The sequence below is a fragment of the Neoarius graeffei genome, chromosome 20, assembly GCF_027579695.1.
Source record: "Neoarius graeffei isolate fNeoGra1 chromosome 20, fNeoGra1.pri, whole genome shotgun sequence".
NCBI classification, from domain to species: Eukaryota; Metazoa; Chordata; class Actinopteri; order Siluriformes; family Ariidae; genus Neoarius; species Neoarius graeffei.
Genome location: NC_083588.1, coordinates 67,487,824 through 67,504,567, shown reverse-complemented (window position 1 = coordinate 67,504,567; position 16,744 = coordinate 67,487,824). Strand labels below are relative to the sequence as shown.

At 43.7% G+C, this 16,744-nt stretch overlaps 1 protein-coding gene across 11 annotated transcripts in view; it reads right to left on the bottom strand.

Moving 5' to 3' along the window:
* LOC132868988 (uncharacterized) overlaps positions 1-16,744 on the bottom strand; it is a 74,583-nt gene that overhangs the window by 43,780 nt on the left and 14,059 nt on the right. For 9 of the 11 annotated variants that reach the window (XM_060902356.1, XM_060902355.1, XM_060902361.1 and 6 more), the window contains 3 exons: positions 12,704-12,787; positions 12,104-12,169; positions 11,896-11,964 (listed from right to left, as the gene is read on the bottom strand). In XM_060902356.1, coding sequence (XP_060758339.1) covers positions 11,896-11,964; positions 12,104-12,169; positions 12,704-12,763 — 195 coding nt within the window. In that variant the 5' untranslated portion in view covers positions 12,764-12,787. The remainder of the gene's footprint in view (positions 1-11,895; positions 11,965-12,103; positions 12,170-12,703; positions 12,788-16,744) is intronic. The other 2 variants (XM_060902365.1, XM_060902366.1) reach the window with 2 other exon arrangements.

The window sequence follows — 16,744 nt, the reverse complement described above, 5'->3', positions numbered from 1 at the left end:
AGTTGTCGAGCTACTTCCGGAAGTGACGAGTGACGAGACCACAAGCGGGAAACACAACAGCCTCGGTCGGCATGACAACAGTAGTAGCGAGCAGCAGAAGAGGTCAGGAGGAACAAATGAAGAAGAGAAAATGGCGATGTAGAGCTCTCTGAAGTGTGGGTGGAGCACAGAGGACGGCAGGACAAAGCTTCTGGTACTAATAGGCTTTTTATTGTCAGACTTTTCAGTTTAACAGCCTACTTTTATTCTTGAGAGAAAAACACACACACACACACACACACACACGCGCGCGCACTGTGTTCTAGTCCTGGGATGAGCTGTCCCCTCTACTCTCCCTCTGCCTCCTTAAATAGGGTGCGGTAACTGGGAAGACACACAAACACAGGTTAATTACCGTCAGGTGTCGTGATTCTGCCACTCACCTTCCCTGGCTCCGCCCTCCTGTCACAGACCGGTGCCTGACCACGCTCCCACTGCCACAGGCGAGCAGAAACGTGCACTTCTGGAGCAATGAGGAGACAGCGTTCATGCTCATTCAGCTTAAGGAGTTGAATATATTAAAATTCATGGAGAAAAATGCGCAATGGAGAACACGGAACTGATAACTTTGTTTACACTCTTGAATAGCTCTTCTTCATGACGACAACCGGAAGTGTACCAACACGATGGGGCATGTAGCGCCACCTGTGGCTCGGGTGCACAATGCACCTCACACAATAGCCCGATTTCATTGTGTGCATGTAGGATTGGATTTCTCTGGCACCCTGCTGGGACCTTCAGCTTGATTACCGACAGCAGCTCGATTTGGATGTGCATGTAAACGTAGTCACTGACGAAAGAGGTGAAAGCAGCTAAGAGGAGCTACACTGAAAGGATCAAAAACAGCCTTTCAGCCAACAATCCGGCGTCAGTGTGGAGAGGCCTGAAGAACATCACCAACTACAAGAGACCATCCCCCAACACTGCAATGAACCATCAACTGGCTGACGAGTTGAATGTGTTCTACTGCAGATTTGACACATTCACACCTCTCCCCCCCTCAGACATTAAAGACCCATTTACACCCCCTGCTATTCTGCCTCCTCTCGCCTCTGACCCCACACCAGCACTCAAGATCTGTGAAGAGGATATTTGTCAGCTTTTTCGCAGACAGAAGATCAGGAAGGCACCTGGCCCAGATGGTGTGGCACCCTCCTGTCTGAAGGTCTGTGCTGATCAGCTGGCCCCCATCTTCACCCAGATCTTCAATAGATCCCTGGAGCTGTGTGAAGTCCCCTCATGCTTCAAATGCTCCACAATAATCCCGGTTCCCAAGAAAACCACCATTACAGGACTGAATGACTACAGGCCTGTAGCCCTCACGTCTGTAGTCATGAAGTCCTTCGAGAGACTGCTGTTGTCCCACCTGAAGGACATCACAGACCCCCTGCTGGACCCCCTGCAGTTTGCCTACTGGGCAAACAGGTCAGCGGATGATGCAATCAATATGGGACTGCACTACATCCTGCAACACCTTGACTCTGCAGGGACGTACGCCAGGATCCTGTTCGTGGACTTCAGTTCGGCGTTCAACACCATCATTCCAGACATCCTCCACACCAAGCTCACCCAGCTCACTGTGCCCTCCTCCACCTGTCAGTGGATTATAAACTTCCTGACTGACAGCAAGCAGCAGGTGAGGCTGGGGAGCATCACATCCAGCATCTGGACTATCAGCACTGGCACCCCCCAGGGGTGTGTGCTCTCCCCACTGCTATTCTCCCTTTACATCAACGACTGCACCTCAAGAGACCCGTCTGTTAAACTCCTGAAATTTGTAGACAACACAACGGTCATCGGCCTCATCCGAGATGGTGACGAGTCTGCATACAGACGGGAGGTTGAACGGCTGGTCTGTTGGTGTGGTCAGAACAATCTGTAGCTGAGCACGCTCAAAACTGTGGAGATGACAGTGGACTTTAGGAGGAGCCCCCCCCACCCTGCCGCCCATCACTATCACCAACAACACTGTGACTGCTGTTGAAACCTTCAGGTTTCTGGGCTCCACAATCTCCCGGGACCTGAAGTGGGAGACCAACACAGTCACTATCATCAAAAAGGTCCAGCAGAGGTTGTACTTTCTGCGCCAGCTCAAGAAGGTCAACCTGACTAAGGAGCTGCTGACACAGTTCTACTCTGCCATCATTCAGTCTGTTCTCTGCTCTTCCATCATTGTTTGGTTTGGATCAGTCACCAAGCAGGACAAGAACAGACTGCAACGGACAATAAGGTCTGCAGAGAAAATTATTAGTGTCAGCCTGCCCTCCATCCAAGACCTGTACCTGTCCAGAGTCAGGAAACGGGCAGGTAACATCTCTGCAGACCCATCACACCCTGGTCACAAACTGTTTAAACTTCTCCCCTCTGGGAGACACTACAGATCACTGTACGCAAAAACAACCAGACACAAGAACAGTTTTTCCCCTCAGTCTGTCTGTGATGAACAGCTAAAACTGGACTCAAATATCAGTAACATCAACTGTGAAATATCTGCACACTCATACCGTCATTCTGTGCGCACTGTATATGCATATTTATATTTACTGTCATCCTTGGACTATGCACCATTTTGCACCAAAAGATAAAAAAAATCCTTGTTGTAGGTACAGTCCCTTTTAAGAAACTACATTTCCCATCAGCCAACTTCTGCGTTGACCTACGTCACGCGTGGGCGGGATCACCAACGTCACATCCTCCATGAAAGCATAAGAAACCCGGGAACTCCTAGCTCCTCCTCTTTCAGCGCCGTAAATTCAACACGGACACAAAGAGGCTGCTCACCTGAGCAAACCAGAAAAAGACCTCTTTCTTGCAAGATCCACGATTTAGCGCGATTTCTTTCTTACCCTTGGCCAAGGTAGACTCCAGAGTCGCGCGATCTTTAACTCAATCGAGTTACAACCGGTTTTATTTGTATTAGAAGTGACGTCATGACTGCTGCCCAAGCGGTTTTAATTCAAAGTTAAGAGAGCGGCTGGACCCTTTCTTTTTCTTAACTGAAGCGCTGTGCACCTTGTTCTACAAAGATTTCCTTCCCACGAGCTACGAAGCGTCGGACCAAGAATTCTTTGTTTTTCTACAGAAGTCTCTACGGGCTCCTGTGAAACTAAGCCTCTCCAAGAAATCCCCTGTGCTTCACGGAGATCTCCACAATGGTGAAAACTCCAAAAGTCTCGGGACATCTCATAATCTCGTGTAAGACTGGCATTTTTGGGCATAATCAAAAAAACCTAGTCTTAGGAATTAGCTTTTATTGAAGTAGTGTGAATTTAACCTCAGGAACGGTTTGTTACATTGTAAACACGCAGCGTGTTGAATTGATTATTGTTTTGTTTTAATCTCTCAGTTGTTTTAATAGATAGGCTGTACATGCTTCTCTATTCCTCACTATCACTTTAATTTCCTTATCACACATCTTGACCTCATCAAGATTTCAGTGGATTTAGTAGTGTTATGAGCTAGCATTACTTTGTCTTAGCTTGGCCACACGAGGCTAATCTAGGCCTACACAAACACGTGGCCACTCACAAACACACCTTAGCTAGCATCCCTTTGTCTTAGCTTAGCCACACGAGGTTAATCTAGGCCTACACGAACACATGGTCACCAGGCCTCACACACACAAACAGGTGGTCACAGGCCTCACCTGGCCTCACAAACACACCTTAGCTAGCATTCCTTTGTCTTAGCTTAGCCACACGAGGCTAATCTAGGCCTACCCAAACACGTGACACACACAAACACACCTTAGCTAGCAATCCATGCTAGCCTTCTGCTCAGGCCATAGGGCCTTTCAGACACACAGGCCACACACACACAAGCACACATTAGCAACACGTGCTAATTCTTTGTTTTACTTAGCAACACGTGGTCAACTCCATCACGTGGACACAAGGCCTCACACCAGTGGCGGCTCCTGAATTTTTTTTCAGGGGGGGTTAATTTTCCCCCATTATGTCTATACGGACCATAAATGTCCACAGGACTGAAGTAAATTGACCTAGGTAGCAAATCAATTGGTCGAACTTGTTTTTGCCTGGTAAATTCAGATATCAATATAGACAATCTCTCTTCTCTCCACTAGGTGGCAACACTGAACAAGTTAAAGGTGGCAAACTAAGGTCGCCTAGTAAACTAGACCCACCCGCCTAGTGGCCAAAAATATTTTTGCCTACAAGTGGCAAATATTCACATTTAGTCTGGCTTGCCAGGCTAAAACTAAGGAAGATTCATTGTGAAGCCTTCAAAGCAAAACATTTGGCATCACAATCAATTAATATTACATTACTCATTTATTTTCTCATATTTTTCCAGTATTCTATAATAAGTAGACACAAATTCTTAATTATAAACATATTCTAATTTCTTCATTCTAAAGAATGCAATTAAAGTGGCAGGATATAAATCCAAAACAAGTGTTTATTTAAGTTTTGGAAAAGATCAAGAAAAGCATAACCATCAAACAAACATGTGCAGCTTAATTATGTGTTTTTTTAATATGGAATTGCACCATTTTAACAACAAATAATAATTCTAAATAAATTCTGCAGTTTTTTTCCCAAGAATTCGTCCAGAAAGCAATGCCTTAAAAGGAAATTTAAAGTATTACAAGCATGTCAATGAACACAAAAGGCTTTAGTTATTTAGCTATATACACACAAGGTTACACAAGATTTTGTCGTCAGTGCAACTTGGCTTAACAAGTTGGAAGAAAGGTAAGGTGCTGCTGGCTCCAATGAACACATACTGTACAATATATCTCATCTCATCTCATTATCTCTAGCCGCTTTATCCTTCTACAGGGTCGCAGGCGAGCTGGAGCCTATCCCAGCTGACTATGGGTGAAAGGCGGGGCACACCCTGGACAAGTCGCCAGGTCATCACAGGGCTGACACATAGACACAGACAACCATTCACACTCACATTCACACCTACGCTCAATTTAGAGTCACCAGTTAACCTAACCTGCATGTCTTTGGACTGTGGGGGAAACCGGAGCACCCGGAGGAAACCCACGCGGACACGGGGAGAACATGCAAACTCCACACAGAAAGGCCCTCGCCGGTCACGGGGCTCGAACCCAGGACCTTCTTGCTGTGAGGCGACAGCGCTAACCACTACACCACCGTGCCGCCCCTGTACAATATATAAAAACTGAAAATATGCTTAATTTACACCAAGTCAGAGAGAACTTGAGGCTACTGAAATATTCCAAGCATGGCAATGTTAAACTGCCATTGGTAAAACAACTGCCATTGGTAACACACACACACACACACACACAAAACTTTTGCCTAGTAAATTCAAATATCAGATATCATTGTACCATCTGCTGTGCTACTTCCAGGGTGGAAGAGAACGCAAGGGTAGCAAAAAAGAGCATTGACTACATCACAGCCAGCTCGCCAAGTTTTCCGGTGGTACCAGTTCTTGTTAAAACCTCGAGTAGGTCTTCTCCCCCTTCGTAGACACTTGCTTGATGTTTAAATTCGGTCTAGGAGGTCCTAGCTGTTTGATTGCCGTTTTCTCCTCATTGGTACGACGACTAAAGGGAACTTCTTTCAGAGACGCTATCGTATTGTTGCACTCAACACAGCAACAGAGCTAATCCTTTGTTCTACTTAGATAACATTCCTTTGTCTTAGCTAGCATTCCTTTGTCTTAATTAGCACACAAAGCTAATCTTTTGTCTTCACTCACACACACTCTCTCTCTCTCTCTCTCACACACACACACACACACACACACACACACACACACACACACCTCACTGTTTGTATATATTTCAACTGCCATTATCCATTTTTTTTTATCTTTGTTATAATAAATTAATTTATTATTGAAACTGTGTGTTTAATTTTGTTCCAATATCGTTGAAGTCCCCAATCTCCAAGAATTCAAAGGTGCATATGATTTATGTAATATGGTAAGTGATCATAATAATTTGGAATACACCATAATTTAGCTGTTTGGTAATTTATTATTAAACACCAAAATTAATGGTATTAATTAATGAGACTGATTAATGAGACTGATTCCATGAGTGAATTAATGATATGAGACTGATTCAATGAGAATGATTCAATGGTATGATTCAAATGAGACTGATTCAAATTTAATTATTAACCTTCAGATTTAATGAGATTGATCACTCAATTACCCAAATGCACCTACATTGTCTATACATATATTTACCCTTCTACATGTACATAGCTTTTTGTTTTGTTTTTGTCTACGCTTTACCTGTTTGTACTAAGAGAGCTAAGTGAAACCGGAGTCAAATTCCTCGTGTGTGTTCACATACCTGGCAGTAAAAGTGATTCTATTCTATATTAGTCAGCAGCTAATTAGTTATTTTTTAACATTAGCACATTATTAGCATCATGTATAATTAGCATATTTTTAAACATTTTTAACATCAAAACATTTTTCTTGAACATAACTGTATTTCAATAATTTTTTTTATCTTGTATTCTTTTTTTCATAGTCTTATTCAAGGTGCCAATAGTTATTGAAGTCACGATACAGGTGTGGCAGCAGGGTCATGGTCAAGGCGGAGTCACAGAGAATGAGCAAGTAATTAATGAGTGTTTCAGAATTAATTTGTGCTTCAGAACAAAGAGAAGTTTTTCGATTACATTCATTACGTCTTATATTGAATATTGTTAGTTTTTTCTTTTTTATCAGACATCTAATTTTTTAGGTTTGTTTACCTGACATGTTTCGACATACGACTGTCGTCTTCCTCAGAGTGTCACCGGATGTTATTGGTGACGCATCTTTTATCAGCTGATGTTTCCGAATCAGCTGATGTTTTCCACGCCTTCGGAAACATCAGCTGATAAAAGATGCGTCACCAATAACATCCGGTGACATTCTGAGGAAGACGACAGTCGTACGTCGAAACATGTCAGGTAAACAAACCTAAAAAATTAGATGTCTGATAAAAAAGAAAAAACTAACAATATTCAATATAAGACATAATGAACGTAATCGAAAGATTAAGAATAAATTATGGAGATAAAAGCATCAAGGAGTTTCGCCGCCTTGAAAGACTGACGCGAAAATGGGCATGATACAGAAACCACCTGAGATTCAATCTGCGCTGCCGGGATGAAGAAGTCGTCCCAGCCAGCCTGAATATCAAGAACCCGATTCCAACCAGAAACGCGGAGATGATGATCAGGAAAGTGCGGATGACTCTGGTAAAATAACGGATACGGTGCACAACTGACAAACTCAATAATATCAACAGCGAACTACACAGGGAGATGGAAACTTTCAAACGCTGGTTTCCCCAGAACAAGGAAATGGAAATAGCAATACACGGACACTTGGCAGACATACACGAGCAGGAATTCACCGAGACAAAAATCCGACAAATCCGAAAACTGGACAAACTCATCGCACAGAAAAAGAAGGCAGAACCGGAGCACGCACACATCAACGACAAATGGATCCACAACATATCAAGGTACAAACTCTCACAAGCAGAACGCAGTATACTAGGAAAAGGACTCAACTACGCTGTCACACCGAACAACATACCACACGATGAATTCATTCTGGCAACTGAATTAGCATGTGAGAAAATACAGGATCACGGACAAAAAGCAGCACTAAGAAACGCAATAGCTGGTATATTGACAACGGCCAAACCACCACCTAGCAACATCACCAAACAGGAAGCCAAAGCCATGAGAACATTAGCAAAAAATAAAGACATCACAATCCTCCCAGCAGATAAAGGCAGAACAGTAGTTATCATGGACACCGATGAATATGAACACAAAATGAGGGAATTACTCAGTGACAATGCCTTCGAGATATTAAGAAAAGACCCAACAGAAGACAAGAAAAAGAAACTTAAAGCATTACTCAAACCACTACTCGATGAAAATAAAATAGATAAACAGGCATATAATCATTTAGTACCCACAGCCAATGTCATCCCCAGGATTTACGGTACACCAAAGATACACAAACCAGGAACACCATTACGCCCCATAGTAGATAGCATTGGTTCAGTCACATACAACTTATCAAAAGCACTCACCAAAATAATTAAACCATTACTAAGACTCACAGACCAACACTGCAAAAACTCAAAACAACTGGCAGAAGAACTAAAAAACATAAAAATGCAACAAGACGAAGTTTTCATTTCACACGATGTCATATCTCTGTTCACCAGAACACCCACGGAAGCCACCATACAGGTAGTACAAGACAAATTAAAAACAGACAGGACGCTCAAGAAACGCACAAACCTCACTGTACAAGACATTACGCAACTCCTTCAATTCATCGCCACATCCACATACTTTCAGTTCAGGAACACAATTTACAGACAAAAGGAAGGTTTTGCCGTGGGAGACCCGCTATCAGCCATCATGTGCGGCTTTTTCATGGAAGACCTGGAGCAGAAAGCACTCACTACAATACCAGCGGAATACAGACCAACACTCTGGAAACGTTATGTGGACGACATATTGGAAAAAGTAAAGAGGGGACACACTCAACAATTTACTGACCATCTCAATACTATAGACAATACCGGCAATATAAAATTCACACATGAAGAGGAAACGGAGCAGTCAATAGCATTTTTGGACTTAAAAATACATCACACAGAAGATGGGGACATCAAAATAAAAGTACACAGGAAACCCCCACACACCGACCAATATTTAAACTGGACTTCCGAACACCCCATAATGCACAAAATATCAGTAGTTAGAACATTACATGAACACGCAGCAATAATCACAGATGCACAGGACAAAGAACAGGAAGAACAACATATACAACACGCACTGAAGGCATGTCAATATCCACAATGGGCAATATCCAAAGGGGCGGAACAGGTCAAAAACAATAAAACACAGAAGAAAGAGAAAAAACAAACCAACAAACAAGAACACAGGGGAGTAGTGACATTACCATACATCAGAGGAATAACGGAACGCATTCAAAGAGTAATGAGGAAACACAATGTTAACACACCTGTCAAACCACACACAACACTCCGTCAGATCCTGGTTCATCCCAAAGACAGAATACATCCGGACAACAGATGCAACACCATATATGAGATTCCATGCCAATTATGCAATAAAACTTACATCGGGGAGACAGGAAGGAGTTTCAACACAAGAAAAAATGAATATAAGAAAGAGTGCGAAAAGGAGACAGCTACAAGACAAACCCAAACAATAAAAGAAAAGGCACAACAGGAAAATTATAAGTCAGCCATAACAGATCACTGCAAAAGAGAAAATCATATTATGGACTGGGGGAATGCCAGAGTCATCTGCACAGAAGATAACAAACATCAGCGCTGGATCAGGGAGGCCATGGAGATCCGTAAGCGAAGTCTGAGGACCATCAACCGAGATGAGGGAGCATACATGCTCTCCCATACCTGGAGTGCCATCTTGCAGGGGACGAACTGACAGGAGAAGGCGTGACCGACCTGTCAATCCAGAAAGGAAGGCCACGCCTTCGGAAACATCAGCTGATAAAAGATGCGTCACCAATAACATCCGGTGACACTCTGAGGAAGACGACAGTCGTACGTCGAAACATGTCAGGTAAACAAACCTAAAAAATTAGATGTCTGATAAAAAAGAAAAAATTAACAAAGAGAAGTTTTTGTCTGTAAAAGAAAGAAAGAAAACTCTGGAGTAAATATGAGCTCTTATTAAAATTTGAGATCCCACAGCCCCTCCCACTCAGACTCCACAGCCCCTCCCACTCAGACTCCACAGCCCCTCCCACTCAGAGCCCACAGCCCCTCCCACTCAGAGCCCACAGCCCCTCCCAGACCAGAATTCCTTAACCTGCTCCACACACGATTATAAACATTGTGTTGATGAGGTGCAGGTCCTCAATGTCCCTCAGGGAAAATCCTGCTGCCTTCCTTCACACTGTTAAATATAAAATGCAGCTGAGACTCAGGCAGGTCACTGATTGATATAAATTCTGTGACATTACATTTATCAGTAGTTGAGAAATAACTCACTCATGTTTGATGAGACTTCAGTAAGGCTCTATGAACCCTGACCATGACCTCTGCCCCTGCAGCTTCCTAAAACCACGAGTTCAGAGTCTCCACACGGACAGCAGACCCATCCAGGCTCAGCTCAGTGTGCTCTCTGTATGTGTGTGTGTGTGTGTGTGTGTGTGTGTGTGTGTGTGTGTGTGTGTGTGTGTGTATGGGGGAGGAGTGTTCAGAACATGACATTACACACCACCGAGTTGTGGGAACAAACACATATTTAAGGTGTGTTTATAGAAAACCTCCCCGTCACTCCAGTGTCCACAGGGACAGTGGACTCCACTCCCTAAACATTCCTCTCTTTACTCAGCTCTCTCTCTCAACATTTATTTCACCTGATTCAATTCTCTGTTTCACTGCAGTCTATCATTATATATTTGGATTATATATGTATTATACTTCATTATATTCCCTCTGATTACTTGCGCAGTCACAGAGTTAACCGCTGATCATTTCACGTTTTACCCGGGATAACACACAGCTCGGTCCAAACCTGGGCCTGGACAGGATTCATGATAGGAGGGGTGGAGACTCATGAGGTCAGTTCCCTTATTGCTCAGCTCTACTGCAGCCCACTGTGACATAACTGACATGAACTCCTCCTGCACAAGTGCATTGATCAGAACACCAGTGTGTTAATGTGTTTCTGAAGCAGATTCACCAGCCAGAGAAAATCAGAATCCAAATCAATCCAGTTTACAAATGGACTCGCAGCAGTGTGACTGAACGCAACAAAATTATATAAAAACATTTTTAACAGACTGTTATTTAATCAAAAACACACAGAACCAAAAGAACTAAAGAAAAAAACAGAACTCAGATAAGACATGGGAAATTTTTTTTTCAAAGAAATCGACAAAAAGTTTGATAAAATAAGAACTCCTTCAGTCAGCTGCAGACCGCGCTTCTCCTGTTCCAGTTTTTTTAAATGAACACTAAAAACATATTAAAGTAACGAATGAGTATTTTAATCTGTTGTGGTTATGATAAACAGTTCCTTTTTCCTCTCTTTTATGTTTCTTTCTTTTACTGTCATTTCTATAAAACACACCACTCTCCTGCATCCCTGCTCTGAGTTTCACAACACGGCTTCAGCAGTTACTGCGTCCAGCTGTCCACCTCCAACTTTCAGCATGAAAACGCCTCTGAGTAGAGCACCTTCAACCAGAATAAAACACAATGATCCACTCTCTCAAATTCTTTTTCCTGATCACGTGATTAAAGACGTTTTGTTCTGCTGCTCTGTCCGTGTGGAGTTCAGTGTGTGTGTGTGTGTGTGTGTGTGTGTGTGTGTTCACTCGCAGTGTTGCTTTACTTTCAGGAAAAGAACATCTAAAAACCTCAAGCAAAAGAATTCCCCCAAAGTGTTCAATGCCCACTGCATGTCCAACTGTGAGCTGCTGTCTCTCAGACTGGACACTTCCTGCAGCTAGAGCTCTGCATCCAGCAGGTTGTCTGTTCTATTAGCATGAGGAATTCCTCTCTGCAGTATCTCAGTCAGCAACACGGTATCACCCTGTTGAGAAACCTGGAGTAGAGCTGCTCATTTCTCTCTCTCTCTCTCTCTAATATATATATATATATATATATCTCACTCTCTATATATCTGTTGCTCTCTGCCAATTCAACAAGCTTTCTTTCTCTCTCAGAAACAGAAATACAATTAAACACACTTCATATTTTCATACACACAGACAGGTGTAAACAATCACTCATGACTTGCTCGTTCTCTGTGATTCCTCCAGCTGAGTAAAACAGTCTGGTTGTGTTACAAACTAATACATTTGTAGTCTTACCGTAACCTCCTCACCAGGAGGGGTGAATATGTTCATCTGGAACCAGTGATCGATTAATAAAACGTCTATCTATAAAACACACAGTGAAAAGAAATGAATCAGTCCAGGCAGAAATAAACACAGAAACTGTAACTGACCAAACGATGCTCTGTGGACTTTTACAGAAAATGGTCTTATAATAAATTATTATTATTAATGTTTGACTTACGATGTGTTTTTTAAAACTATGCTTCATGCATTCAGCATCACACACACTGACAGTCAGGAAAACTCCCTGTGAGAGACAGAGCAGCTTGTGGGAAATTCACACAAATTCAACATTACACACACATCTGAAAGAATTAAAGAGCGGAATGGATCACGATGAATTCCACTCCTGCTCAGTGCTCGAATTCTGTCTCATTCATTCTGACAAACTACCAAAGTAAAGTGTGTGTCCTTCACAGAAAAGATCTTAATCATGTTTCTGTTGATAATTAAGACATGCTGTATGTTGTATCAAATTTCATACTGACCCATCATGTAGGTTTGTGTGTTATTTATGAATTATAATGGCATTATAAACGTGCAGTTTCAAATGAGGATTTTAATAAACAGTAAATAAATAATCATGAAGGAGCGATAACGCTTCACAAATTCATTAAGTTTATGCAATTATTGTCATATCATGATAAAAATTCATCAGCATTCATAAAAATGTTAACTAGTACATGATGAGTTTTCTGAACCTCAGTTTATCGCGAGGATGCCAGATCTTACACACGTTTATCAGCGTAAGACGGAGATTCGAAGGATATTTTAAACTCACAGCCACAACAATCTTCAACAATCCCTTCATTACGCTGACGTAGTGACCATCAGAGCTCATTTCCTCATCGTCCGTGTTGAGTGTCTGAAACATGGAGAGAGAACATTAGACTCCTTTACGCCTCGACACTGCTCTCGTCTGATCTCACTCTCATTCAAACTGGAATTCGAGTCTGATTAAGAGGCTGAGATCCCAAAGTCACTCTGACATGAAGAACTACACACTTCTCTCATTAATATGACTCTTCTACTCATCTGGAAAATTGGAGAAAGTGATAGAATTAAGCTCAACACTGCAAGATTACACACAGCCGCGTTCAGTCAGTGACTGACAGTCAAATATTACGTCGGTGTTCACGCGAGAAACTTCCCACTTTTCAGAGTTGGTTATGCAGCTGATGAAGTGGATTTCATGAGCTCCACATTCAGATTATTAAAACCACGTGCATGAAGCTCACAGCTCTGAGGTTGCCAGAGTTTTCTTGAGTGGAAGCGTTTTTCAGCAGAGTCTCGACCAGCACCTGGTTTCACCAAACTGCAAGACGGTGGCAAGGGACTTAATCTCAGTCTGTGCTTGAACCAAAATCACACAAGAATAATGCAAGAAAAGTTCACGGTCAGAATCAAGGCCAATTTATGCTGACAACCCAGTCCTCGCAGATGGCGTCGCAGATGGCGTCTGCGAAGCCCCCCCCTTCGCAGACGCTCTGCGCGCACCTCCCAAAAATTGTGACCACCGCAGACAGCCTCGCAGACAGCGTCGCAGACAAGAGGGCTCTGATTGGTCCACTCTACATCCGCTGTACACGCACTTCCGCTTCCCTACTTTCCCGGTTTGGTTTGTTTTCACGACCACCATTTTTAAAAACACGAGCGAAGATGGAGCAGCACGAAGAGCGGTTGATCGAGGAAGTGAGGAAGTACGTACATCTATACGACTCCAGTTCTAGTCATTATAAGTAACCGGAGGATAAACACTCCACTAACCACACCCACCAACTACTCCTAGCGATTTCGTGACTTCGCACCCCCTTGCGTTGTGGCGGTGAATAACATCGCGCACGCCTATTACTCCCCGCTCAACGATAAATTACAACTGTCTGCGAAAAGCTATCTGCGAAAGCCTTGTCGCAAGATCATGCAGAGGCCCTGTTAGGTTTATATAAGTATTATTCTTATAAGTATTATTATTAAAATGGTGACAAAATTAAGAGTTAACTTAAGGTTCAGTTAAAAATGACCTTCTGTCTCGGCTGGACATTGTTTGGGAACATTTTGTTTATGAAATGTGTATTTTGAACAGAGAAGTGTCTGAAGGACCCACCAAGGTCTGTTTTAGTGTCAGATCGACCCACACACACACTTTAATGTTGGATGTAATGGTAGCCTTATTGCTGAACAAAGAGTTAAGACTCTTATATTATATTTTTATAGTATATATTATAGTATATATTACTTATAGTATATTTTAGAGCTTTTTAAGATCCTTTATTATTTTGGACTATTGCATATACTATGGCAGTGATTTTAAACTGTTCCTGTGTAGCCTGACCTTCGTCCAGTGGAGAAGAACACTTCTTTGTTAGACCAAACATAGTCTTTGTTTAAAACATTGTCGTAAAAACATCTCGCGCGCTTTGACGTGCGTAAATGAAATTGCTGAATGGCTGAAATATTATTTTGCTTATGATTGAAGGTTTCATTCACACACACATACATATGGAATTAAGATGTGATTTGCCGACCTAGCACATAGACACAGATATCAAAATGATGTCACTCACTCACACCCTCCCATAGAGACACACACACCCCTCTCTGAGGTCACATACAAACACACACACATTTGACAGACACAATAGCCGTTTGGAGAGATTATGATTTGTTATAAAAGGTGTTTGTAATCTTTCATCTTTGACGAAGTGACTGTGGAGGCGTGGGTTCGAATCCCACTTCTGACACCAAATTGTTGGGGTTCACCCAGAAAGAGACCCCGATTCCTTCGTGAGCCACCCTCGGATCCGGGACGAATGATAGAACGAGAGAAACAGACAAGGGAACACCTGAGTTGTTCACATGCCAGTTTATTCGCACAGTCACTTCATCAAAGATGTGTAAAGTTATATTCAGTTCGTAAAGTTATATTTGACTGGCATCATGCGGAAGAACATGATCATCTTCACCCTCCCTGCCTGGTGTCTGTGGGGTCATGGGGAGAGCTGTGTGCTGGGTACCAATTCACTACATCTAAAAATTAAGGAGAACATCCATCTATCCATCCATTAATTTTCTGCCGCTTATCCGGGTCATGGGGGTAGCAGCCTAAGCAGAGCAGCCTAGACTTCCCTCTCCCTGGCCACCTCCACCAGCTCTTCTGGGGGAATACCGAGGTGTTCCCAGGTCAGCTGAGAGATATAATTTCTCCAGCATGTCCTGGGTCTGCCCCGGGGTCTCCTCTCGGTGGGGCAGACCCAGAGAACCTCCCCTGGGAGGCGTCCAGGGGGCATCCTAACAAGGTGCCTGAACCACCTCAACTGACTCCTTTTGATGTGGCGGAGCAGCGGTTCTACTCTGAGTCTCTCCCGAATGACCAAGCTTCTCACCCTGTCTCTAAGGGAGAGCCCAGCCACCCTGTGGAGAAAACTCATTTCGACCGCTTGTATCTGTGATCTCATTCTTTCGGTCACTACCCACAGCTCGTGACCATAAGTGAGGGTAGGAACATAGATGGACCAGTAAATTGAGAGCTTTGCCTTTTGGCTCAGCTCTCTCTTTACCACAACAGACTGGTTTAGTGTCCGCATGATGCTGCCCCGATCCGTCTGTCCAACTCCCGCTCCCCCCAACCCTCACTTGTGAACAAGGCCCCAAGATACTTAAACTCCTCCACTTGAGGTAGCAACTCCCCCCTGACCCGAAGTAGGCACTCCACCAGTTTCCGGCTGAGTGCCATGGCCACGGACTTGGAGGTGCTGATCCTCATTCCAGCTGCTTCACACTCGGCTGTAAACCATCCCAGCACATGCTGTAGGTCATAGATTGATGAAGCCAACAGGACCACATCATCTGTAAAAAGCAGAGACGTGATCCTGATGCCACCAAACTGGACACCCTCCGCCCCTTGGCTGCACCTAGAAATTCTGTCCATAAAAGTTATGAACAGAATCTGTGACAAAGGGCAGCCCTGGCAGAGTCCCACATGCACCAGGAACAAGTCTGACTTACTGCTGACAATGAGAAACAAACTCCTGCTCCGGTCATACAGGGTCTGAATGGCCCGCGGCAGTGGGCCCCAAACCCCATACTCTTGAAGCATCCCCCACAGGGCACCCCAAGGGAAATGGTCGTAAGCCTTCTCCAGGTCCACAAAACACATGTAGACCAGTTGGGCAAACTCCCATGCACCCTCCAGTACTCTTGCAAGGGTAAAGAGTTGGTCCAGTGTTCCACAACCAGGACAAAAACTGCATTGTTCCTCCTGAATCTGAGGTTCAACTATTGACTGGACTCTTCTCTCCAGCACCCCAGCATAGGCTTTCCCAGGGAGACCGAGAAATGTGATCCCTCAATAGCTGGAACACACTCTCCGGTCCCCCTTTTTAAAAAGGGGGACCACCACCCCAGTCTGCCAATCCAGAGGCACTGTCCCCAACCTCCATGCAATGTTGAAGAGGCATGTCAGCCAAGACAGCCCAACAACATCCAGCACCTTCAGGAACTCAGGATGAATCTCATCCACCCCTGGAGCCTGGCCACCGAGGAGCTTTTTAACCACCTCGGCAACATTAGCCCCTGTGATGGGTGAGTCCTCCCAAGCACCCTCAGACTCTGTGTCCTCCTCGGACGACATGAAGATGGGATTGAGGAGATCTTCAAAGTATTCCTTCCACCGCCAGACGATGTCCCCAGGTGAGGTCAACAGCAATCCATCCGCACTGTAAACAGTCAGGACAGAACACTGCTTACCCTTCCTGAGCAGCCAGATGGTTTGCCAGAATCTCTTCAAGGCTGACCAAAAGTCACTTTCCATAGCCTCACCAAA